Below are 25022 nucleotides of genomic sequence, written 5' to 3'. Positions count from 1 at the left end.
CTAAGTTCTGCACCTGAGGAGAACATTGTCCACAAGACAGTAGAAACGAAAAGAAAGTCAAACTACACACCTATCTGCTTCTCTGGTCATTTCCATGCTCCAGTCATTACACTTACAGCTACAGTAAACCCTCATTTATAATGGACCCCAATAAATGAAATCTGCGACGTAGCGACCAATTATTTATTATACTACGGTATAAATTTATGTTTGATATATGCAATTCAACGCCAATATGTGATACTTTTAGAGAGGTGCAGGTATTTTATTTGCCCATTTGAGGTCACCATCCACACACTCTACGCAAGTACATGAAAGGCACCGGGTGGGCTCTGCTTGAATGACGGTGGTGGTGTGAACAGGCGATTTCCTGCTTCAACCATTGGCACCCTTCCTCACACTGACGGTCCTGGCAAGGTAGTCAGCAAAAAGCATTATGGAAACCCAGAATTGATTGCGGTGATGTTTTTAATTACAGTACCGTAGTTGTGGCTCATCAAGCTAAACATTGCTCTTTACTTACATTTGTTTGTATTGTTATGAGTGTGTGCACTAGCTATTCGTGGGCTTAAGGTTGATATTTGTGAAGTTATTTTATATAAATGACTGTGGCTTATGTTTTTAAACAGTGGCTTTCCAGTCATGTTCTTTCATCTTTCATGTCCTTGAGCAACTTGGTTACCAAATGTTGTCAGTTGAGAATACTCAGTAGGGTTTCTTTTTCCACTAAGAATAAGAGCCCAGTTGACCTTATGTGAATAATTGCTGCCACATTAAAGTCAAGCTAACTCTATCAGAGATCTGCAATAAGCGACTCGCAATATAGCAATTACCATACATGTTATTTTTGTTTTTTGCCATATACGGCCTTCCCCGCAAGTTCAAAGCATACAAGCTTAGTCATTCCAGCTCCTGACTGATTGACGCATTGATGAAGTGGCATGTGGTGTCCATATATAGAACATTAAAGTGCCATGTGTGGCTGAGGGAGCCATCCGTCTAAATGAGGACGGATGTGTGAATTAGCAATGAGGTCCATGCGGAACGTGTCATCAGTCCACCTATATTTAGGGCCTATTAAAAGACTAATGGCCATCAACGGGCCGTTAAAGAGAATAATGTCCATATGACACCCATCAGTGCCCACATATATACTGTATAAGCCCTGGTGATTTATGACACCCTAATGCCGCCCCGGCTCATCGCAAGACAAGAAAGCCGTCTCTTCATCTGCGCAATCAAACTGTTGATAGTGGAAAGCCATTTGATGGATTTGCGGCTTTTATGTTCCTTGTTTATGACATTTCTTTTACAATCCAGCTGAGTGTGTGTTGAGTAGGTCTTTAAAAAGAGTCATCTTCACCTTTAACAAACTGCAATGATCCAGCAAGAGCTGGAAGGAGCACTGCACACAAATCATATCATCAAATGTAGAATATGATTGATAGCCAGGAAGATCTGGGCTCGGCCTCCTGTGCCTACTGAGCTGATAATCAGTCCTACACAACCACTGGCTCAGTTCAGCAGGAACAGGCGTCCAGTCCGCTCGCCAACGACAGTCGCATGAATGCAGTGGCCGTCGCGGGAGCTGCTTCGCGTCATCCATCCATCCGTCCATTTTCCATACCGCTTATCCTCACTAGGGTCACGGGTGTGCTGGAGCCTATCCCAGCTGACTGGGCGAGGGGCGGGTTACACCCTGAACTGATCACCAGCCAATCACAGGGCACATGTAAACAACCAACCATTTGCACTCACATTCACACCTACGGGCAATTTAGAGTCTTCAATTAACCTACCAACCATCTTTTTGGGCTGTGGGAGAAAACCCACGCAGGCACGGGGAGAACATGGAAACTCCACACAGGCGAGGCAGATGTGCTAACCAGTCGTTCACCATGCCGCCCTGCTTCGCATAATTTTTTAAATTAATTTCATTTTTGTAAAGCATCCTTTTTTTATGTATTTTACCATATTACAGTATGTCAATCTTTTTTAATTTTACCTTTTCAAGAATTGTTTTGCATTTAATTTTAAGCATTTTTTAAAAATGTATTTTTCAAGCATTTTGTTTTTTTTAAGCGTCATTTATATTCACCATTTGTTTTATATATATTTCAAGCTTTATTTTTGTAATTTTAGTTTTTCAGCATCATTTTTTTTAAGGTTTTCAAAGGAGAGTTTTTTTGTTTTTGTTTTTTTTTAATAGGACGATATGATGTATTTCAAGCGCTTAAAAATCTGCATTTCTACAGCCAGTTTGAAACACCTTTGTTTGTTTGATTGGCATTTACAAAACTGCAGTTTTTTTTATTGGGTTGCCAACTGTCAGTATAAATCAAACCAATTATTATGAATGTTATTGTGAGTTGCAACAATGCCATCACTGTGTTTTTTTTCATTATTATGCAAAGTGTGTCCACTGGGGGGTTATGTAGAAGTCCTGTACCCTCTACAAGTGAGTGTGACTTGTAGCTCCAGTTCCATCATGTGTTCCCCTCTCTCTCTGTTTTCTCCAAGGCTGCTGACAACACACGAGAAGATGACAGGCGATCGTGCAAAAGGGTGGAGCACTCGTGGCGACCACTCGGAATGTTTGCGGCACTCCGACGGCGCGGCCGCTAACTGGAGAGGAAATATTTAAGAGAGACAAAGGAACATTGGTGGTTAAACAATAGATGCTGCCTCATAGTAAACTTTTGCGATCACGCACAAACATTTCATTTTGTACAGCTGAAATAAAAATGGGAAAGAATAACTTGATCCGTGTGTTTGTGCTGTTTAGTCTGAAGCTCCAATCAGGCTGTGAAGAGTTTAGACTAGAAATTTGTTCAGGTGTTTTCCTGCATAACACGACTTCATGGAAGAGATACAGAACGTCGGAAACACAGACATGGTCATGGTATTATGATAACATCCTATTTTCTTCAACTGAGGGTCCAATAGTTAGACAACGACCAACAGATTACACTCAAATTTATTAATGCTGATTAATGCGTAGTAGCAGTAGAGAATTGTTTTTTTTTTTTGAATTTATGAATTAAAGATTACGAAACGATGTCAATCGAAAAAAAAAGTCACAATATTATGAGAAGAGTTGTGATGGTAAGCTGTAGGAAAGGAAGTGATACAAAACTTAGAAAAGGTTTTACTATTATATGACAAAAAGTAGTTACAGAAGTTGTAAAGTTGATGGATACATAATTTAATATTACAAGCAAAACGCCATAACATTAAGAGAAAGTAGTAATAATAAAAGGAAAAAGTTGTAACATTACAACAATTTTAATGCTTATAGAAAATAGAAATAGGAAAAAAAAACTTTACTGTTACAAAAAAGTTGTAATAAAGAGAAAAAATAGCAATAGAGAAGTTTTAATATTGCAAGAAATCAAGTCAGGATATTTATTACAAGTAGTTAACTGTTTACTACTAGAAAAAGTTGTAATATAAAGGTTTTATGAAAAGAAAATCGTTGTAATTAAAATAATAATTGTCATATTAATATAAAAATGTTGCACCATGTGAAAGAACTCAATATGAGGATAAAGTCGTAATATTAATAGAGATGAGTTGTAATATTAAGACAAAAAGTAGTATCAGAAAGTTTTAAAATTACACGCAAAACGATATAACTTTTTTTTTCTGGCAATATTATGAGCTTATTCTTATTATTTTTTTGGTGCCTATTTCTCTCCAACCAAATCAGTCCTAACCCTAATGGATGACCAAATGATCAGAGCCCTTCTTTACTTGAGCATCCAATCCCGATAATGAAGCTATTTTATTAGGTTGTTGGAATTTTTTACACTATCATGGGTGACTTTTATTTGTAAGCACTTTATATTACAATCACTTGCGTGAGCTTGCCATTTCTATATGGTATGATGTGACGTATTGCCCAAGCTTATAGTCTTATAGTCTCACTTCTCCCTCAGTTTGACACATATTCATTGCGAACTGCTCCACTGTCCTTGTATGCTGCGCGTGTGTGTGTTTGTCCTCCTCATGTGCGTTATTTAGACGCCATCCTGCCCCCCGAGCGTGGCCTTCATTAACGATACTAACGTTCATGAAGCAGACCCTGAACTGATGTCGAACTCACCAGGGTGTGTTAGTGTCCACTGTGTGTGTGAGGTCCCACCTAGGTGAGTGCGGGTGGTAGGCGTGTCCAGCATCGGTGAGGTCTAGCGGCGGCGTAGAGGTGGCCAGCTCATTTTGAAGCCGACGGATCCTGACAGAGGTCGTGTCGGGGTCGCTTAGCGTGCCGCTGCCGCCGCTTCCCGTGTCGAGCCGCTGTTCCAGCTGGCTCAGAACGTGCGCCGCTCGACTGACCGGACCGGACGCAGCCGCCACCTGCTGCCGCACGCACACACGTATAATTATATGCAAACTAATTTGACAGTTTGGTCGATAGTACCACATGGAGCCTCACAAATGGCGTACTTGTCTCACTACATTCGATTTGCAGCCAAACCCAGTGTACAGTATACACTATTTCAACATATAAGTAGTATATGCAGGTGGCAAAAGTAGGTACAGCGTATACTTAAGGATGTTAGGGAGGATGGATGGAGGGAAGGAAAGAGGGGGAAGTAAACGAGGTTGGAAGGATGGTATGAATGAAGCCCGGCTGGAAGAAAGGAAGTATAAAATGCAGAGGGGGAGGGAGGAAGGAAACAAGGGACAAGTCAGGGAGGGATGGTGGAGGGATATATGAAAGGACAGGAGGAAGGGAGGGAGGGAGGGAGGGACGTTGATCTGAAAAGAAAAGGATGGATGAAGGAAGGGTGGATGGATGGAACGTACGAAAAGGGAAAAAGAAGGTATGAATGTAAGATGGTAAAAAAGGAATGAAGGAAAGAGATGGGAAAGTACAAAAGGAAAGAAGGGAGGCAGTAAGGAAGGAAAAAAGTAAGGGAAGGGGGAAGGATGGTATGAAAGAAGGAGAAGAAGGAAGACAGATACAAAAGGAAGGAAAGAACATGAATGAAGGTTGGATGGATGAAAGGAAGGAAAGGATGGAGGAAGGCAGGTATAAAGGGAATGAAGAAAGAGATGGATAGATTTGTGTACAATATGCTTACGGTATGCAATTTTTTTGCAGTAACCCTACATTGTAGTCAATAGAACAACTTTTGGTAGTATATAATAAAAGGATCATTTCACTACTTGTAAACCTTTGTCTGTGTGCTTCATTATGTATAGACATGATGAAGTAACAACTGCAATGCCGGCTTATTTTATTGAATCAAATTTGGGTTACTCATTTAACCCAAGACGTTGGGTCAAATTGACCCAAGTGGTAGTCAGTCCCTTTTTGACCTAGTAATTGGGTTAAAATGAACCTACATTCGGTTATTTTTACCCCAACTGTTTTTAGAGTGTGTGATTGGTTGTTTGTCTATATCATCCCTGTGATTGGCCAAGCCAGGATGTCTGGCCCAAAATCTGCTGGGATAGGCTCCAGCTCACCCGAGGATAACAGTCATCGAAAATGGACGGATGGACGAGATTGCGGAGGGCGTCCATCCTATTTGTTGTGTCGATGCCTGCGTGGCGGACTCCTCACCATGCGCACAATGTGTGTGGAGACGCTCTGCGACTGGCGGGAGAACACAGCGCAGTTGACCACGAGGCCGAGGATCAGAAAAGGCGACGGTCGCCGAGCGCTCGGCGAGACGAGGGCCAGCAGATCGTGGAGCGGCTCCGCGGGAACGAGGCGACGAGGAAGAGGATGAGGAGGAGGAGCTGAGAAATGAAGGCGCAGCTGGTCCCAGACTTGTTGTACACACACCTGCAGATCCAAATGACAAATTTAATACACGCGTGATCATCTAAAGATGGCGTCTCCTCTGTTATGAGAGGAGGCGGCAACAGGAGGAATCAATACTTCTTCATCCTCCTCCTCCCTCGGATAGAAGTCATCCATTATTTACTTTTTAATGTGTCTCTGCCTGATATTGTGTTTGCTCACGTCCTGTCCCGTTCACCTGCAAGGGCTTTGCTTCGGAGACATTTTGGACATTTACACAAGAGATGGATATGAGAATTGTCATCGGAAAATGAATATTAGGGCCACACTGAAAATAAAAGAAAAAAACCTGCGAGAATAAAAATTGTAAACTGTTGAGAATAAAATAATATTTTCAAGATAAAAAGGCAAATAAAAAGAGAGAAAATCAGAAACAGATAGAAAGAAAGATTTAAAAAATAAAACTGTCATGAAAAGACATACCGGTATTTTCAAGATTAAAATCTTAATTTGACTGGTAAAAATGTTTTGTATTTTCGTGATTAAAGTTATAAAATTGAGATACTTTAAAAAAACTAGCATTAAAAAAAAAAAAAACTAGCATTTTTTTTAGATAAAAAGTAATTGTAGATTTTTTTAAAGTTATATTTTTTGAGATTTTTCAAATTATAGACTATATTTTTTTAGATCAAAAGTTCTATACTTTCGATATTAAAGTCTTACATTTTCGAGATTGCTTTTTCACACTGCCGCGGACTGTCGACAAACCCATTCATTGTGTAGATGCTGAGGGCATTTGCCACGTCGCCAAATTAAAAAGAGAGCCCTGTTGTGGTGACGTCAGAAAGCTCCTCCAAAGGCCTTAAGGTTAAATATATTCAAGCTAAAACAGATATTTCACAGATTGAAGTCGTACATATCCCTGCAAAATGTTTTCCAAGTTATGAGCCATCGCTCACTCAATTTTTTTGCGAGCAAAAATGTGAGATCGCTACAAACGAGCTTCAGTTATGAGTTCACTCACAGAAGGAATTCAACTCCTAAATCAAGGTACCACTGTATATTTGGATTTTTGAATTTCTTGTAAAATTATGACTTTATTCTCAATTATACTAATACTAATACTCCTTTATAATCTTTTATGTTGCTGAAATTAGCCTAAAATGGCAAGGCTAAACAAAAAGACCAAAACATTTGACAAAAAAAATAGATAAAATAAATCTACCATTGAAAATCATCAAAAGATATGTTTTTTATCCATCCATCAATCCATTTTCTGAGCCCCAAATCCTCGCAAGGTTCGTGGGAGTGCTGGAGCCTGCCCCAGCTATCTTCGGGCAGGAGGCGGGGTACACCCTGAACTGGTTGCCAGCCAATCGCAGGGCAGTTTTTTATGCCATAAACAAACTTCTTCAACCCTTTGTGTTCAGATTTCAATTTGGACTTCTGTCTTTTAATGAAATGTTTTTATTTTTCATTTGTCCACCAGTTGGCAGTACGTTATCCCATTCAAAGCATGCAGTAACATTTCACACGCTTCCGTTTTTTTGCAAGGGTGCATTCCAACTGAAATGAAAAGTGTGTGCGATTCAACTTCGGAAGTCTTCTCTCTTTAAAGTCCACAGTCTGCGTTATAAACTAATTGAATTAATAGGGAGTTAAAATTCCCAACATATGATGTATTTCAGGTTGAAGTAGATATTCAAAACTGCTATTTTTAAAGACAGCATTACCAGTCGTTGATTCCTGTGGTGCCCCCTGTTGGTGGGGTGGTGATAAAACGTCAGCAGCCACAGCAAGGGGTAGCAGTCTCGGGGTTCGGCGTTAGCTAGCACCTGGAGGGCCTCCTGCATCCAGTGGGAACATTGGACCAGCAGGAACCAGGCCTCAAACACAACACCCCCACTAGATAGATTCAAATAAATTTGATTAAACTAATTAATTAATTAGATAGATAGAGAGAGAGAGAGAGAGAGAGAGAGAGAGAGAGAGATTTACAGTCTCTAACCCGCCACTGCCACCTGCCTCCTCTTCCTCCTCTGTCAGTCTCCGTAATGAGCCGCTGAGCCAGTTCAGGTGATGTCTGCGAGCCTCCCCAGACGCCTCTGCAAAGCACACATCGGCGGGCGCGCGCACACACACACACACACAATGCACTCAAATTTGCACTTTTTATGCTCAATTACCAGCTGCAAATCCTGAAACCTAGCGAGCTGTACTCAGGCAAAATGTCCCCAATTTAAAAACTCCGCTTTCGACAAACAAGAGACGACTTTGCAGTTTAGGAAAATTCACACTTTTTAAGTAAACTTTAATGATATCCAATACAAGAGCTTTATCAACTTTTTTGTCCTTACAAAGTTAACAAATGTATTGTTTATTTATTCTTGTGTAGTTTAACATGGAGCGTAACCAAAGGCTGTGTCTAATATTTTGGATCACCTCTCAGTATGATATATTATTTCTCATAAAATGTTAAAAACATTATTTCCAGTTGTGTGACTTCCATGACAGCTCTTTTTACACTGCCCGCCAAATTCTATTAAAAACTATTTTCCCCGAGGTTGCTGTTCTATATAAACGTCACTGACATGGAAAGGTAGATGAAGTGGTTAATATTTCATTAAAAACAATTTTAAAAAAGCCGTAAGAGAAGCGGGGTGGCATGTTTTTCAATTTCAGTGCCTGACATTCACTTTTCCCGCCCCGATTTCAGGATGCTGAGTGAAAAAGCACACAGTTGCAGCAATATCCTGCCTTCCTTGTGTTCTGTACTGACTTACTGACTTTCGATTTGGAATGTTTATATTTATCCGACAGATGGCACTACATTTTCCCATTCAAAGCATGCAGCAATATTTTACAACAGTTCAGTATGTGCCCTGCCTCTCCCCCAGTCCGCTGGGATAGGCTCCAACCAACTCACGACTCCATTGAGGATAAGCAACATAGAAAATGGATTATTATACTATTATTTTTTTGTAAAGGGGCACACCAGTGAAGTAGTGTGTAGCACATCTGCCTCACAGTCTCTGTTGGAACATCTCCGTGTGGAGTTCTGCATGTTTTCTTCGGTTTCCTCCTACATCCCAAGAACATGCTTCATAGATTCATTGAAGACTCTAAATCAGGGGTGTCCAAAACTACCCCCAAAAAATTCGGAACTTTCTGCTCTGTGTGGAGATCCAATTTGGAAACGTATCACATTAATGATCCTCAACTAACTGCTTTCAAAATGGTCATCCTACTTCAGATTGCTTTTGTTTTGGTTCTAAATGTGGAGATGGGATTTAGCAGCTGATCGGTGCAGGTGCGGATCGATTTTAGGGAGATACAGGGCCACTGGCCACCCGAAAATCTTGAAAAGTCCAAAACTATTTGCCTTATCACCGCGAACAGAAAGCTGTGACGTAGCATTTTTTCAAAATAACTACAATATATACAGAATATACAATTGATTGATTGCTCTAAGTTGTCCATTAGTGTGAATGGTTGTTTGTATATACTACATGTGCCCTGCGATTGGCTCGGTTAGGCGCCAGTGTGCTGGTGTGGTGACCTGCAGTATAGAAAATACATGATGCAAAGGCAGAATGTTGTCATTGAGTCTTAGTGATATACTTGGTATATTGGTTTAACCCTGGGGCCGTGTGTTAACAATGTCAATGTTTTCAGTGAGCTGCAAATCGGGATTTTAAAAAAAAATAAATAAAATAAAAAATAAAACAAGTTAAAAGTTCCGCTTGCCACACTTACCATTTCCATTCAGGCTGCTGTGAAGAATTACCCTTCAGCGCACGCATGCACACACACGCACACAAAAATAAGTAGTAATCATTAACTCTGAGTTCTGGCTGCGCTCCAGTGTTCGCTTAATGGCGCCATTCATGTCAATCCTTGGTGTACACATGCAGGCCAGGTCACACATTGATAAGCACGACTAGACAACACTGCACATGAAACATATGCAACATGATGACCTTTATTAGGTACACATGCCCACTAGGTTGTAGAGGTGCAACGACTAATCGATCACTAATCATCTATCTCATTAATTGATAACATAATGGATCAATCGTTTAGAGACCTTGTTTAACTTATAATTGTCCAAATCCTCAGAATTTCACCCTCTCAACAGTAAATATTCTTAGATTTCTGGACAGACTGATGATATCTTTGTGTTTCATCAAATTAGACATTTGCAAACATCTTCTATTAACAATGGTCAACATTTTGGCCTATTTTCTGACATGTTAAGGAATAAACCAGTAATTGAATCATAATCCATTTGTTTTTGCATTTTCTTCTCTGTCAATTTGAAATAATGTCCCGTTTTTGAATAAAGGGGATAAATGTTTTTCTAATCCCATTCATCGATTAATCGAAAAAATAATTGACACAATCGATTATTAAAATAATCATTAGTTGCAGCCTTACTACAGACACAAGTGCAGTTCTACATATGTACATCAAATCAATTTTCCACCATTTTTATGTTATGTCCTAAATAAAGAAAAATAGCACTGTATTTATTGTATAGAAAAATAAAAGAATAGAATTAAACAATTTGGTTTTACAAAGTCTACTTACTGAACATACTGCAGTATTTGGTGTTGGATTGTTTCTTTAAGGGGTGTGGCCTAGTGAGTGGAGTGACGGAGTCGGTTAGTCTGCGTGTTATCGTCTGGGCGTGAGTTGTGGCCTACAGCAGCACGCTCTCATTTTGTACTTGCGTGTTTGACTGTCAGTTCTGTGCAATCAACGGCTGAACGTGCATTGGCAACTGCGGCTCTCCTTGCCCACGTACGTGGGCATTACCGTACCTTAACTGCTCCATTTTTGTATCACTCGAGCGTCAGCTTACCAGAAGCTCGCTTTGTAAATTTGGGCACTCTTATGTCAAGGTACCACTGTGCCTCTTTGACAATGTCGCATTATAATTGATGTGCTTTTTGTACTGATTCTGCAGGCTTACCTAGTGTTGCACAGGAGGCGGCTTATAAGGAAGCGGCTTGTCCTTGTGTTTAATGCTTTTAATGAATGGTGGGTGACACCGACTGCACGTCATGTGATCGCAATCACCACTGTCAATAACTAATATGGATTGGAGAAACAAGTGTTCATTCAGTGCGCAGCAGGAAGCGGCGTCTTGTTCAAACAATACTAGGTATTGTGCATTGAGTGACATACACACACTCATACTGACCTGGAGGGTGGGTCAAGAGCGGAAGCAGCAGATTTTGAGGGGACTGAGGGAAGAAGGCCTTCAAAGGTGTCTGAAATGACACAAAAATAAAGAAATAAATTGTGAATGAATGAATGGCACTTTGCCAATGACAAATATCGCTGTGACGCTGAGGTTGTGTTGCGGGGACACACCGGTTGCCGAGTGTGTAATGTGGCGTGTAATAGGTTAGTTGGCAAGATGACATCTGTTAAATAGGCTGCTACTGCCATCTAGTGTTGCCATCTAGGCTTGCAAAACATCACAAGGCAGACATTTTGATACAGAGCTTGTATTAAATCTGTGTACCTAATATTGTGGCCAGTGAGTGCATTTTAGCCGAATGGTTAAACTCCAAAATTGTAGATTGTAATGCAAGTTACACTTGCTAATTAAAGAAATTATGCCAGTATTCTAAGAATAAACTTGTAAAGTTGTAATTTTAGATGAACAGGGTAAATAAATAATGAGCTACAGTAATACAGTATTACATAATCGTCAATATTATGAGCGGAAAACATTTTACTACATAAAGTCTACATATTCTAACAAAGTCAGAATATTACAAGGGCAAACATTTACTACAGTAGATAAATTCAGAATATTACAAGGCAATTTTTTGCTAGTATTGAAATAAGACGCCAGTAAAAAATAGTTCAACTATTATTTCTCTTAAATGGGGGCTTGGTAACAAAAAAATATCTCAAAATTATTAAAAGTGAAGACAATACGCAAGTTTGGTATTTTAGTAAGAAAGATGAAGTCGAAACACGATTTGCTTTCACGGGCCGCATAAAATGAAGGGGTGGGCCAGATCTGGCCCCCAGGCCTTGAGTTTAACACCATAGTCAATAATATAAGGGACATTTGATTTAACTAAAGGCATAATATTACAAGAAATAAACAGTTTAAATTCACAAGAATTAAGTTGAATGATTACACAAATACATTAAGAATTTTAGGACAATGAAGTCGTCATATGAAAAAGAGTCTAATTTTACAAGCTAAACAGATTATTATGGGGGGGGGGGCTTATATGTATAATTTTAAATGAGCAGAAAGGTAAACATTGCTCATGCATGCCAGTCAGAGCAAATGCTCTGCTTTAATTCAAAACATCAAATGCAAACTTGAAAGAAACGAATTGAAAAGACATGGGATGAGGCATACCTGTGCACGTGACAGTGTCACTTCCCTATAAAAGCAACTGGTAAAGCTATGGATGAGATCCCGAATGCGCGGTTGATCCTCTTGTTTCTTGAGGAGGGACCTGCCAAACACACACGAGACACAAGTCCTGTCGAAAACAAAATGACGGGCGCTAAACTACAGCGGTAGCTCAACTTACGAGTCACCCAACTTTTTAGTTTTTCAACGGCGGCGAACGCCACAACAAGCAGCAGTTTGCCAGACAGAGAACAATTCTTCTTCTTCAAAAAAAAAAAGGAGGCCGAGTGCTGGCCTCGAGATGTTTATTGACGTTTACTGAAAAACTAACATAATACGAAGAGAACTGCACATGTATTTAACCAAACCACTTAACTTATATCACTTATATTTGTCTTATGAAAGTATGCTATCTTAATGCTATCGCACAATGCAAAAAAGACAGAGATGGGTTAACGAAACTAACATCGATTTCTCAGTTTTATCATAACCTTTTAAAGCAATGGCTATTTGAACACAAACATGGCTGCAACACATGTAGTCAGACAATACAACAATACTGTACTCAAAGGCATATTTTCTTTTACCTTCTGCTACTTTCTTTTATTACTACTGCTTGGTTGCGACGGTCTTCTTTTGTTACACCGTCAAATCTAAGTGTATATCTAAGTGTATTATATCTATGTCTATGATATTGCCCCCGGTGGCCAAGGCATGAACACCAGGAGGAGGCCCATTTAAGTGAAGCATGAACTCATGCTTCTTTACATTATATCTAATACCGATGATAAAGCAGAGTATAATACTGTAGAGTGCTATGAAGCTTATTTTTAGCAAAATTGTGTTAGTTTTGTCTGGAGTTACCAGCGTGGTCACGGAACGAATGAAACTCGTAAGTCAAGACATAGACATGTTGCATAGACAACAACGAGAACGGCACCTGACTGGCAAAGTGTGACTCACCTGAAGATGTCATTCACCACCAAGAAGATGGAGCAGTGTTGGGCACAGGCCTTCGGCTGCAACACACAAAACAGGCTGTGACCACACACCAGGAAACCACTAGATGGCAGTCTACATCAATATTTTGCCTCAGCTGCAGTTTATTTGGTCTGCCCACATTCCCACCTAGTGTGCGCTCTTCTTCATGTGTTTTACATTTAACACATTCTAAAAACGCCCCAGCACAAACGCTTAACAGCTGGACTGCGCTCCTCCTCATGTTTCAATGCATCTACAGTTGATTTGGATTTTTGACATTTTAATGAATAACCAACCGTTACCATACTCTTATACATTACACTTGTTACTGCTAATAACACGTTTGGGTCTCATTTAGGTTGTTTTGTGTCAGCTTTGCGTGAGACAGCACGCATTTGTATGTTTGTATTTGTGCAATACAGACAAGGCGCAAAAATAAAATTTTACATGTAATAACCGATTCCCGCGGCAAGAATAAAGTAGAAAATCATTTTACATGGAAGACGTTGTCATTTTTACATGAGTTAAGTTTTAATTTTATTAGATGAAGTCAATTTTAAAAGAATAAAGTAGTAGTATTACAAGAAAAAGGCATAATGAGGCAAGAAACAAAAATGATGAGAAAAAAACTTACTATCCAGACTGGGACTACAATTAGGAGTCTAAATATTATAATTGCGTCCTAATTTTATAACTGTAGTTTTTTACATGATTAAATTGTAGTTCACATTTACATGACTATGACTTTAGCGAGAACTTACCAATTACCCCATTTAATACCAAAAACGTAGTTTTACGTTTTTTAGAACTTGATCACCTAATCCCCAAAACGTAGTTTTAGTTTTTGCCGTTTTTGTGCGCCACAGGCTTCAGAAGGGGACTGACGTCACTCCTCACTATAGGATTAGGATTGAAAGCAATTTTAATCCCCATAAAAACGGACACTAGATGGCAGTAGTGCATCATACAATTTACAATTTTGGTATTACTTACCCATGTTCTACCGCAAATTACAAAAAAAATGGAAAGAGGTAGAAACAAACTTTTTGGGATGTTTGAAGGATGGAACGCTAATATTTCTTTTGGTGGGTGCCATGTTTATATAGCCATAGAACACAACATTCTGTGTGCCTTGAAAAATCGGTCAAAATCCTCTAAAATGAGTGGTACTGAGGGGGGGTGGGGGGGGGTTCTCTTTTGAAAAATGGCTGGGATTAAATGAGTTACTACAAAAAACAAGCCAATTTTCATAAAGACAACATATATCAAGTATAAATATTAAAGAAAAAAGTCTGTGAAAATGCTATATTACGCAAGGCAAAAAGGTTAAGTCATAACATGATGAATTGCAATTTTTTTTAAATTTGAATTTTAAAGAGGTATAGTTACAAAATTATTATCATCAATATATACGTACCCAAATGATACACTTGTAATTGCACTTAATGGACTGTGAAATAAAAAGGGGCTTTCTATTCTAATCTTGCCTTTCTATTCTAAGGCCAAGCGTGCGTCAATATCCTCAAAGATGATCATGCGAAGTCTATCGGCTAACTTAATTTGGGAAAACAGCAGCACCCAGTGGATTCCTGGTGTTATTACAACATCCAACCTTTCATCCACGTTCTTGCCGTGTTCCTTGTAAAAAGATGACCCTTGCAAGCAAAAGAGCTTGCATGAAAGTGAGTGGGATGGGTGCACATGCATGCAGCAAAGTGCACTAACGCTAACGTGTGTGTTTGCAGTTTGCTTTGCAGGCCCAATGCCACGGCCGCTGCTATTTAAAACAGATGGGCCTTTCAGCGTCCGCATCCATTACTTTACCGCTAACACTTGAAGGAGGATCAATTATGGCACGAAACAAACATCCTGTTTTCTTTTCTTTTCTTTCTTTTTTTTTGGGGGGCGGTCAGGAAGAAGGAAGCGAAGGTTTATATCACGGAGATGTGGCGTCACAAGCCCAAACGAGGAATGTCCGCCCTAATGTCAGGTTTCCCCATTTGACTGTAGTGATTGAAGAGAAGGCGAAGAGCGACACAAGCCAGTCTCCTTTTTTTGCACGTGTGCACACATCGGACATCCAAACAACCTTAAGGCTAAGTGAAACCTAAACGTTTGCCTCCTGCCCTCTTAATGACAGACACGCTACACCAGATGTAATATCATAAACAAATGATGTCCACTAAAAGACGTGTGTGTGAATGTCTGCGTGCATGTAGCAAAGTGATAAATGCAAGAGGAAAATCAGAGATGGATGAAAGCGTAAACAAATGTCAGATAGACATAAACAAAGGATTATCATTTCTCTCTCTCTCCCTTATAGACACAGAAATGTGTATAACTTCTTTCCAGCAGGCCTGATGAGTAACTCGTGTGAACGCGAGAGGGCAGAGAGTGCAATCAACAGACGCAGCATTTCTCAGTGCAGTGTTAAGTCTTCCATCTTATTTCATGGCTACAGAACCTGAAATTGCAAAAGTGTGCATTGTTACGCAGTTCAACACAGCTCAAGTGGACCATCACTGTCGGGAAAACACCAGTGACACAACTGGTGTCACAAAACCAAAAACCTGAGCGAGGTTTACACGAGGCGAGATGGCTGCCAAATTGTTGTTTCCCACCAGAATTGCTTTTCTAAGTAGGAGTTATCGGGCCACATTGAAGAGATTCGAAGAAAAAAAATGTGCAACAATGAAAATAAAGTAAATAATGTTGAAATATGATAATCGTGGTAATTCTACTAAGAAAAAAAGCGACGATTAAATTGATATCGATATCCATTTATTCATCCATTTTCAAAGAATGAAAAAAACTACATGAAGTCAGAATATTAAATTACATTTAAAAAATAATAAATTAAATCAGCATTTTCCCAGAATAAAGTCCACATATTACTAGAATATATTTTTTAATATATTGAGAATGTCGCAATGTGTCAAAGAAAAAGGTTGCAATTTTACATGAGTAAAGTTGTAAATTGATGAGATATGACAAGTAAAAATTCTAAGCTAGGAGGAATAAAGTTAGGAATAAAGTCACAATTTTACATGGAAAAGTTTTCATTCTAAGTTTTTTACCATCACTTACTACAAGATTTTACTAAAGACAAAATATTACACGAGAAAGTCTGAATTTCACGAGAATACATCCAAATATTACAAAAATAATGTCAAAATACTGAGCATGAAGTCCCAATTGTACGTGAAAAAGGTTGCCATTTTACATGACTAAAGTAGTAATTTTTACAAGATATTACGACAAAACAAAAATACTAGACATAATAAGAATACGACGACAATATTACAAAGTGCAATATTACAAGCATAAAGTCAAAATACTTTTGAGAATAGTTGAAATAGGGGAATAAAGCCGTACATTTATGCAATATGTATTGTATATTTATAATGATTCGAGTCACAACATTTTAATAAAGTGATATTATGAGAAAGAGAAAATATTTAATAGGATATTCATATTACGACAAGTCTTTTTCTACGAGAATAGTCCAAATATTACCAAATTAAAGTCAAATTAGAGAATAAGCTTGCTATTTAAAAAAAAGTGGTAATTTTACGTGAATACAGATGTAATTTTACTGAATGTTACCCAGAAGAAATTAGTCAATAAAGTCAGAATACAACAAATAATACATTCTGAATTCTTCGTGATAAAGTCCTTATATAATGAGCAGAGAATATTTTAGAGGGTCATAATACTACCACAATATTTTTTTTTATGAGAATAAAGTTGAAAATACTCAAATAAAAGACGAAGTCGCAATTTTATGACACGTTGTAATTTTATAATTTTAGGTGAACAAAGTTGTAATTTAACAAGAAGAAAGCCAAAATATTTCGGAGCGATACGAGTCCGCTTGTTGTCGAGTTGCCCTTGAGCAAGGCATGATCCCCACCACCCCAGCTCAAGTGGTGCGGCACTCTTTCCGCACCTCTTTCACTCTGAATCTCTCCTTGAATGCCTGCATGGGTCTGATCTGGTTTTGTTTGTGGTGTGCAACACAAAGAATACATCAGAGTGGCAGTAACCCCATTTTCTTTTTTTTTTCCTTTTCAATGTGGCCCTAATACTCCTTTGTTGTATTCAGCATGTGGCAGCCATAAATTTGTACATTTTATATATTTATGGAGGACAGGCTTGTAATTCTCTCGCAAGGTCTACGTTCTCCATTACCTTAATCATCATCACATGACTTTGCCGCTCTACGAACCTGGGCGCCATCTTACGCCCTCTGTAATTGGTGGGGTTCTCGGGGGGCTGCGGGGACTTCGCGATTTAGCCCACACTATAAAGACTGTGTGGTGCATGCCAAATGATGTGAGACGCAGTTTGAAGCTGGCCAAATGATGTGAGACACACACTGGGCAAATCCAACATTTGGGAAAGGAAACAGTCGATAATTAAAAAAAAAAAATAAAAAAAAGATCTGTAGAGAAAAATTATAATATTAAAATAATGAATTCCAATGTGAGACTCTAAATGAGGGCAGGTGAGTACAATGGCCTCTTTGATTTTGCGACCATAGGCTCCATGCCGCATTCCTCATTGGGACAAATGAGAGGAATTCTAAAATACCAACTGTCCCATTTGTTTAACAGTCATTTAGGAGTACAGTATCGCAAACCCACCAGCAGTGACTGCGCTATTTGCTGCTCGAGCTGCTGCAGTGACAGCGGCGTGTCAGCGAGGACAGTTGACTCCAGCAGACAGAGCACCACCTCCTCCAGGTTGGGCAGGCTGTGGTACCACAGGGCCACGACAGCCCGCTCCTCCAGTGACAAGCAACCGCTGTGAAAAATCAAGTCATATCGAGTATGTCACATCACATTGTATCACATTGCAAGGAAAGCCATCTGCGAACCAGATGTTGAGGCTCGGCTTTTGATGCTTTTAAAAACAATGCAATCGTCCAGTCGAACTTAGAAATTAGAGCCTTTGATTTGTGTCCTGATACACACAACATACTTAACATTGATTGCTCCTAGAAGAATAGAGGGAAAATGAAAAGCAACACGTGTCAAGCATTGTTGCCAAAGGAACATGAACAAAGTGGAAGTATTACAATTCAGGAAATAATAAGAGGCTGAGCCAAAACACTGATTAAATAACTGATTAGGAGTGTCCAAAAATGTGTCCAAACATCCATCCATCCATTTTCTGAGCCGCTTCTCCTCACTAGGGTCGCGGGCGTGCTGGAGCCTATCCCAGCTATCATCGGGCAGGAGGCGGGGTACACCCTGAACTGGTTGCCAGCCAATCGCAGGGCACATACAAACAAACAACCATTCGCACGCACAGTCACACCTACGGGCAATTTAGAGTCTTCAATTAATGCATGTTTTTGGGATGTGGGAGGAAACTGGAGTGCCCGGAGAAACCCCACGCAGGCACGGGGAGAACATGCAAACTCCACACAGGCGGGGCCGGCGATTGAACCCGGGTCCTCAGAACTGTGAGGCTGACGCTCTAACCAGTCGGTCACCGTGCCGCCCTGTGTCCAAACATGAAACTGGAAAAATAGAAAAGGGTCTAAAAACTTTGTTTTTTTTGTTTAAGAAATAAGTGTAATTTTAAGAGACTAAAGCTGTAATTTGAGGATTTAAAAAAAAACATATTTTGCAAATTTCAAGGTGAAAAGATTCGTCACATTAAGATTAAGAAGAAACTCCTAATATTATAGGATTTTTGTTTACCAGATAAAGAATGTTATGATTAAAAAAGGTTGCAATGTAACGAGTCTGTATCTTACAAGTCATAATTTTATGTGAATAAAGTTGAAATAGAGAAAAGTAAAATTAAATAGTCACCAATTTTTACCAGAAAAAAAGCTGTAATTTTAATTGAAAAAAGCCAAACTATTACGAAAGTAAACTAGAAGTATGAGTTGCAACTACTACTCAACTACCACTACTACTATTCAACTACCTTTCAAAACAAACAAACAAAATTATTGAAAAAAAAAATATCTCAACATTATACAGTATATTACATATGACAATTTCAAATTTTGGGACGGATTTTATAAAGAATCATGGAAGTTGACACGATTGGCTTACACAGGCCACAAATGATGTGGTGGGCCGGATCTGGGCCCCGGGCCTTGAGTTTGACACAGACATGGTATACAATAACAGATAAATACAAGCGTTTAAAAAAAAAAAAAAAAACATCCAAATGTATAGTATGTATACTGAATGTGAACATTAGGGAGTACCTGGTATAGGCCGAACTCAGAGCATCCAGGAAGTCACAACCAAGAGCTGCTTGTGGGCACACGAATGGCCGCTGCAGCAAGGATCCAATGAGAGGCGCAACCTCAGGGCAGGTAACCAGGGGAATGCAAGCCTCGCATGTTGCCACAATCCTATTACATGAACACCTGTGCACAAAGGCTTTCATTAAGTCTAAGTAAAGACTTACGGAAAACCACGATTGTTGTTGTTTTTTGTTTGGTTTTTTTCCAGAAATATTGCTTAAATTTCAACTTGTTATTTTGGAAGTTAACAATTGTATGTAAAATATTTGCACTATATAGAGAATACACTAAACCAGGTGTTGAAGAATTTGAAATCCCTGTTAAGTGAAAATAAATGTCTTCTAAATGTGACACACCACGGAGAAAGGTTGGATTAACAACCCTGCCAAATTTGAATGGTTGGGGGGGGACAAAAAAAAAGACAAAAAAAATAACAGATTAAATGAGGCTTCAATATCGTGAAAAATGAAACCGTTGTCTCCGCTCTCAAACACTGTGGGCGTGTCCCCTGAATGGCTAAAACCACGACCAACTGAAAAATGGAAACTTTTTCGTCCGGCATCTTTCTTATGCCTACAAATCCCTACATGTTTCAAGGGCTTTCCACGCTACGACGAGAGGCACTAGCCACCAGCTAGCTCGCGAGCTAACAGAGCTGGGTCAAGTTATAACTAAGTAACCCACAATCGCTGGATAACCACTGAAGCAAAATAAATAAATTTAAAAAATGTTTTTAAAAAAGGCGCTCAAGGTCTTATATAGTGGGAGAGGGGTGAGTCATGCCCGGCGCCCAATTGGGTGCCATTTTAACCACGCAAAAAAAAAAAAAAAAAAATTTAAAAAAAAGATTAAATTAAAAAATTTAAAAATAAAAAAAAAATCACAAAAATTGAAATGGTAAAAACAATTTAACTTTATACCTCCACAATTGAGTACTACATAGTTCTCAGTCTTTTTCAGGAATTATCTTTAAACACAGTGTATTTAGAAACAAATTACAGGGTTTTTAACTACTTTGCTTCACCTCTCATTTATGTCTCCCAATGAACTACAGCTTTTTCCGATGTTTTCCTGCAACTTTGCCACCACCTGAATAGTGGGAAAAGCATTACTGTGTGTTGAATGTATCACAGAGTGCATTTAATGGGCCACCGTCATGATAGAGAGTGAATACCTTTCTGAGGACTTGGAGATGGTACTGTGTCGGCGACACGTTCAAATGTTTGAGCAAAACAATGGATGGAGATTGGTCCTCTTCGGTGGTAAGTTGACACAATAGGTTCTGTGGAATTCAGGCCAACACAATATGTATCAGCAGGTTATTGCCCCTTTATGCTTAACAGCAACACATATCTGTAACATGAAAGCTAATTGAGGACAACTCTGTTGGCATTGTTTCAAAGACATGAGCGGGAACGTTTAGCCAAAAAAAAAAAAAGGCATTCAAGGAGGTAAGAATGTATGGACAACATATGAGGAGGACCTTCAGATGTGAGCATTCTTTGTTACAAAGGACCTCAGTGTTTTACAAGCATTTTTCAGAAGGGGCCTCATCACACACACACTGATAAAACAACACCAATAAACTCAAATGATTCTTGACTGTGAAAAAGGCTGACGGTGGTGATGGTGATGATGAAGAGCCAAGGAGAGGAAATACTAGACTGATGAGATAGAAATGTTGACTAAAGAGCCTTTTGGACTGCTTTTTGTGGCAGGAGATTTTTTAAATGTCAGTTTCTTTCATACAATTATGAATTATACTAAAAGCTGGAATAAAAGCAAGATAAGAGTAGAGTATTCATTGGTCAAATGATTCATAAACAACATTTTGGGTTGGGTTTGAAGAGGGTTGGTTTCCCTGATGTAACCATTTCTCTTGCACCACATTAAAGAAATAGACTTGTTTAGAAAAGACACTCTGGGCCTCACATTTTGTTGCAACGTTTTGTGACTTCAATGGACCGCAGTAACAAGCCCACCACAAAGAGTGGACTTTGCAGATGTTTCTGGAGACAAAAAGGGATGATGGGGACAGTAAAGCGAGACAAGTAGAATAGTTGGAATACCACACGGCAAGTCATTGCCGTGCTGTCGACGGAGATGTGCGGTTATACCCTCCACATCGGCTCACAGAAAGAAAAAAACAATCACTACCATGTTTTGAGTCCAAAGTCATCTTTTGTTCCCAGAAAAACAGCCACCAAACTGGCTTTGGAGAGACCACAGCAATTATACCCCTGAGGCATATATGAAAAAGCAGATGGCATTTTCTAAGCCATGGTTGAACAGCCCCAAACCAATGAAAGATGCACATGTAGACAGATTTACCAGGATAATTCAAAATTCATACTGCAATTGAATCTCTGAGATAAAACACAATCAGTTGCAGGAGGCACATTGACCTCTAATTCCTTTGCATTTACAATTTTGCTCATAGAACACAGTGTTGCCTTGACTTATAAGTTAAATTTGTTCCAAGATCAAGCCTGTAACTGTGAATGTAAAGAAAACTTCTTTTATAAAATGTAATCATTGTATGTACTGTAGTGTGTTGGACATGTGCCTTTAAGGGGCATGGCCGAGTGAGGCGACTGAGGCTCGTTCTCCTTGCCCACACGCGAGGGCATTACAGTACCTTAATCGCTTCATTTTTTTTCACTTCACTCAAGGAGCTCTGTATCTGAAGCTCCCTTGGAACTCAAACTTTGGCTTGCGACAAAAAAATTAAATTGACCAAGTCATGACTCATAACTTGAAAAACATGTGAGTCAAGGCACACTCGTAAGTCATGGTACAACTGTAATGGGTAATAGAAATAATTCATTCCAAAGTCAAATTGTTGCGATCATAAAATCTTTAACTGTACAGAATTTATTATTTTTAGAATCACAACTGTAATATAAAGCTAAAAAGAAATACAATAAAACTAAATTAAAAAAACATCATTTGATGATGCAATACGGACTTTCTGTGTACGGTGCTGAGAAGGTAACTGCATGTGCCTGGGAGGCGAGACTCTTTACATAAAGACAAAAAATGCTGACTATCACTTTCGCTATATTGTAATGAGCAGCCATGACAAGCGACGTATATTCCGATTCATACGTCACAATCAGTTTCTTGTTCTGTTTATCTCCCCCACTTTTCCCTTTGCAAAGAGATGTGTGGTGGCATCACAAAATATCAATTAAAAAAGCCAAGCAAAAACCAAAAAAACAAAAACACTTGTAAAGTTAATCCTAGATGAATTCTTAAGTAGGTATGTTGATGTTACTCATAACAGAAAGGTAGAATTCCAAACTGTACGACTTCAGGAAGACTTATTTCACATTAGAGGTTCCACTAAAATATTTCTGCATAACGCTGGAGCACATCAAGTAGACCTTTGAAGAAATCCTTTTTAAATAGGCTGTAATAAAAGGGGACATGGCACCATAGCAGAGAATCGTTGATGTAGACCAAATGATTTCCAAAAATCACAAAGTATTACAGGCAGTGTGAGCTAAGAGTCAGAGCTATGTTTTAACACTGGAAAGCAACCACAGAGACTCCAGGGACAGTCTGTGGTTCACGCCGCTTGAGTCACTAAAGAAACCCCTTGAAAAAAAAAAGCCATCAGCAGCCTTCTAATATAAGCCTCTCACACTTTATTTATCATCTCCTAAAAGACGCCGCCATGCTACAGGCGTCGCTGTGTGGTCCTCCACGCAAGGACAGGACACAGTCGGCTTCAAACACAGTCAGAGCGCTCAGATGTGGTGATGACAGGCGCACAATAAGGAAAGACAAAATGAGAATGGGAAAAATATGTTGACACACGCGATCATTCAAGGAGAATAGCAGACAACATGGACCAAAGTTACAACAAAAAACATTTAGTGCACAAGTCCATCTTTGTTTGTCATGAAAAGGGGTGAACTTTGGAACCCACTTCATAGAAAACGTGAAAAGGTTTCTACAGTGTATTCCACACTCCACACCATTAGGGGGCAGCATAGAACATTAGAATTTCCTTGGCATGAGCTGGAAGGGGGCTCACAGTAGTTACCTCGCTTGACTTACAGGCTGTGTGGGTTCAGTTCCCACTCAGACGGTGTCAATGTGAATGGTTCTATCTACAGGTGCCCTGTGATTGAATAGCCTCGAGTCCACGGTGAATACTACCTTTCTCCGGATGTCAGCTATGATTGGCTCCGGGATAAGTAGAAGAAAATGAATGAATGAATGGATGGATGGATGGATGGATGGAGCGAGCTATAGGAGGAATGTCTCAATTTAGTTGTCGATTTACAGCTCTGGCATTCACGTATTGTCCTACATGTTTTGCCTGATTGAAAGAATGTTTATATATTGAGTGAGCTATGTCGCTTCTTCAGGTAGTAAATAATATTCCAAGATGATATGCGCTACCTAACTCAAGCCCTTAACGAAGCCCACATGCATCTCTTCCGTGTCAAAGGCCACCTGGCAAATTTAAAATCTCTGTCTGAATTGGCAAGACGTTTTATGAGATGAGGAATTAATCAAACAAACACAAAGTTAATCTGGTAAAAATGTGGCGGTTCCACACCGTAAACCATCTGTGTGAACCCTGTTAAAAAGTTCTCCTTACACTCTCTGCCTGCCTGGTGAGCCTGAAAAACCACAGTAAAGTCACACAGTGGGTAGGACCACAATATAAATGGTAATCTTTCTCTGGTGAAGAGAGGAAGTCAAAACCTCCCATTTTCATTTGCTTTGAAAGTCTTGTTTCGCTGTTTTTTCGATTAAAAGAAAAGCCTTGTTCTTCATCTGGTGACGAGACACAGGAAATCCATAAAGTAATACATTATACAGTGGAAACTCAAAAGTCACAATTATTCAAAGTTCAACCAAAATTTTCTGGACTTTTGTCTCTAAAATTGCACAAAAACCTGCATTTGAACAGCTGTAATCGGTAGACTTCAGCTCACATAATTTGTTTAGCTTTTTCTAAGTCACCAAGTGTTTTTGTGATGCAGAGAGCAAAACAGTGACCATAGAACGGGAATGAAACATAGGAAAGTGGCACACACGATTCTGTGCTGGCTGCTCAATACAATATGACTCAGTCGATTACAAGTTGACAACTGTAATAAAAGACTTGAATGTACACCAGTGAGCTGTGTTTCGTCTTTGTGCGAGCACAACCAGTAATCTCCTCCTACACTATCACTGCAACTGCGACTTCTCAAAATTAGGTGTGAGAGCAAAATAAATGTTCAAATGTTACTTTAAACATTGCCTGCACACTTGCTTGAATTTTTTCTCCATGGCAACGGTCTGACTCTGGAACGGACAAATTGAATGTCCATTATTTCCATGATAAATTTCTAAATTTGAACAAGATGCAGGTGGGCCAGCATCCATTCCGGAATGGACTGTGTTCTACTTTGGAGGTTGCACTCTAATTACAGTAGATTTGACACAATCCATACCTGCATCCACTTGTTAGCCGTTCTTTCCAACGCATTGGCTGGTTGCTCGGAGTACAGCCCCCACAGACACTGGAAGATCAGCGCTCTGCATTTATCTTTAAAAAGAAAGAAGCACACCTCCATGTATGATGTACTGTACATCAATCTCCATCAGAATTATGA

General features: G+C 39.3%; 2 protein-coding genes across 5 annotated transcripts in view; one reads left to right on the top strand and one right to left on the bottom strand.

Moving 5' to 3' along the window:
* aopep (aminopeptidase O (putative)) overlaps positions 1-2763 on the top strand; it is a 96407-nt gene extending 93644 nt beyond the window's left edge. The window contains exon 18 of the mRNA XM_061767821.1: positions 2521-2763. The gene's annotated coding sequence lies outside the window, so the exon portion shown is untranslated. The remainder of the gene's footprint in view (positions 1-2520) is intronic.
* The window catches only part of fancc (FA complementation group C), a 35686-nt gene continuing 13150 nt past the window's right edge, over positions 2487-25022 (bottom strand). The window contains exons 4-16 of one of the 4 annotated variants that reach the window (XM_061767822.1): positions 24861-24955; positions 20576-20683; positions 20426-20490; positions 19360-19524; positions 17774-17933; positions 13110-13165; positions 12150-12249; positions 10962-11031; positions 7764-7860; positions 7489-7660; positions 5573-5797; positions 4106-4359; positions 2487-2625 (exon numbers count right to left, since the gene is read on the bottom strand). In XM_061767822.1, coding sequence (XP_061623806.1) covers positions 2622-2625; positions 4106-4359; positions 5573-5797; positions 7489-7660; positions 7764-7860; positions 10962-11031; positions 12150-12249; positions 13110-13165; positions 17774-17933; positions 19360-19524; positions 20426-20490; positions 20576-20683; positions 24861-24955 — 1571 coding nt within the window. In that variant the 3' untranslated portion in view covers positions 2487-2621. The remainder of the gene's footprint in view (positions 2626-4105; positions 4360-5572; positions 5798-7488; positions 7661-7763; positions 7861-10961; positions 11032-12149; positions 12250-13109; positions 13166-17773; positions 17934-19359; positions 19525-20425; positions 20491-20575; positions 20684-24860; positions 24956-25022) is intronic. The other 3 variants (XM_061767823.1, XM_061767824.1, XM_061767825.1) reach the window with 3 other exon arrangements.

Source organism: Phyllopteryx taeniolatus, chromosome 3 (genome assembly GCF_024500385.1).
Source record: "Phyllopteryx taeniolatus isolate TA_2022b chromosome 3, UOR_Ptae_1.2, whole genome shotgun sequence".
NCBI lineage: Eukaryota > Metazoa > Chordata > Actinopteri > Syngnathiformes > Syngnathidae > Phyllopteryx > Phyllopteryx taeniolatus.
Note: the sequence above shows the minus strand (reverse complement) of the source record. Positions and strands in the feature narration are given on the sequence as shown.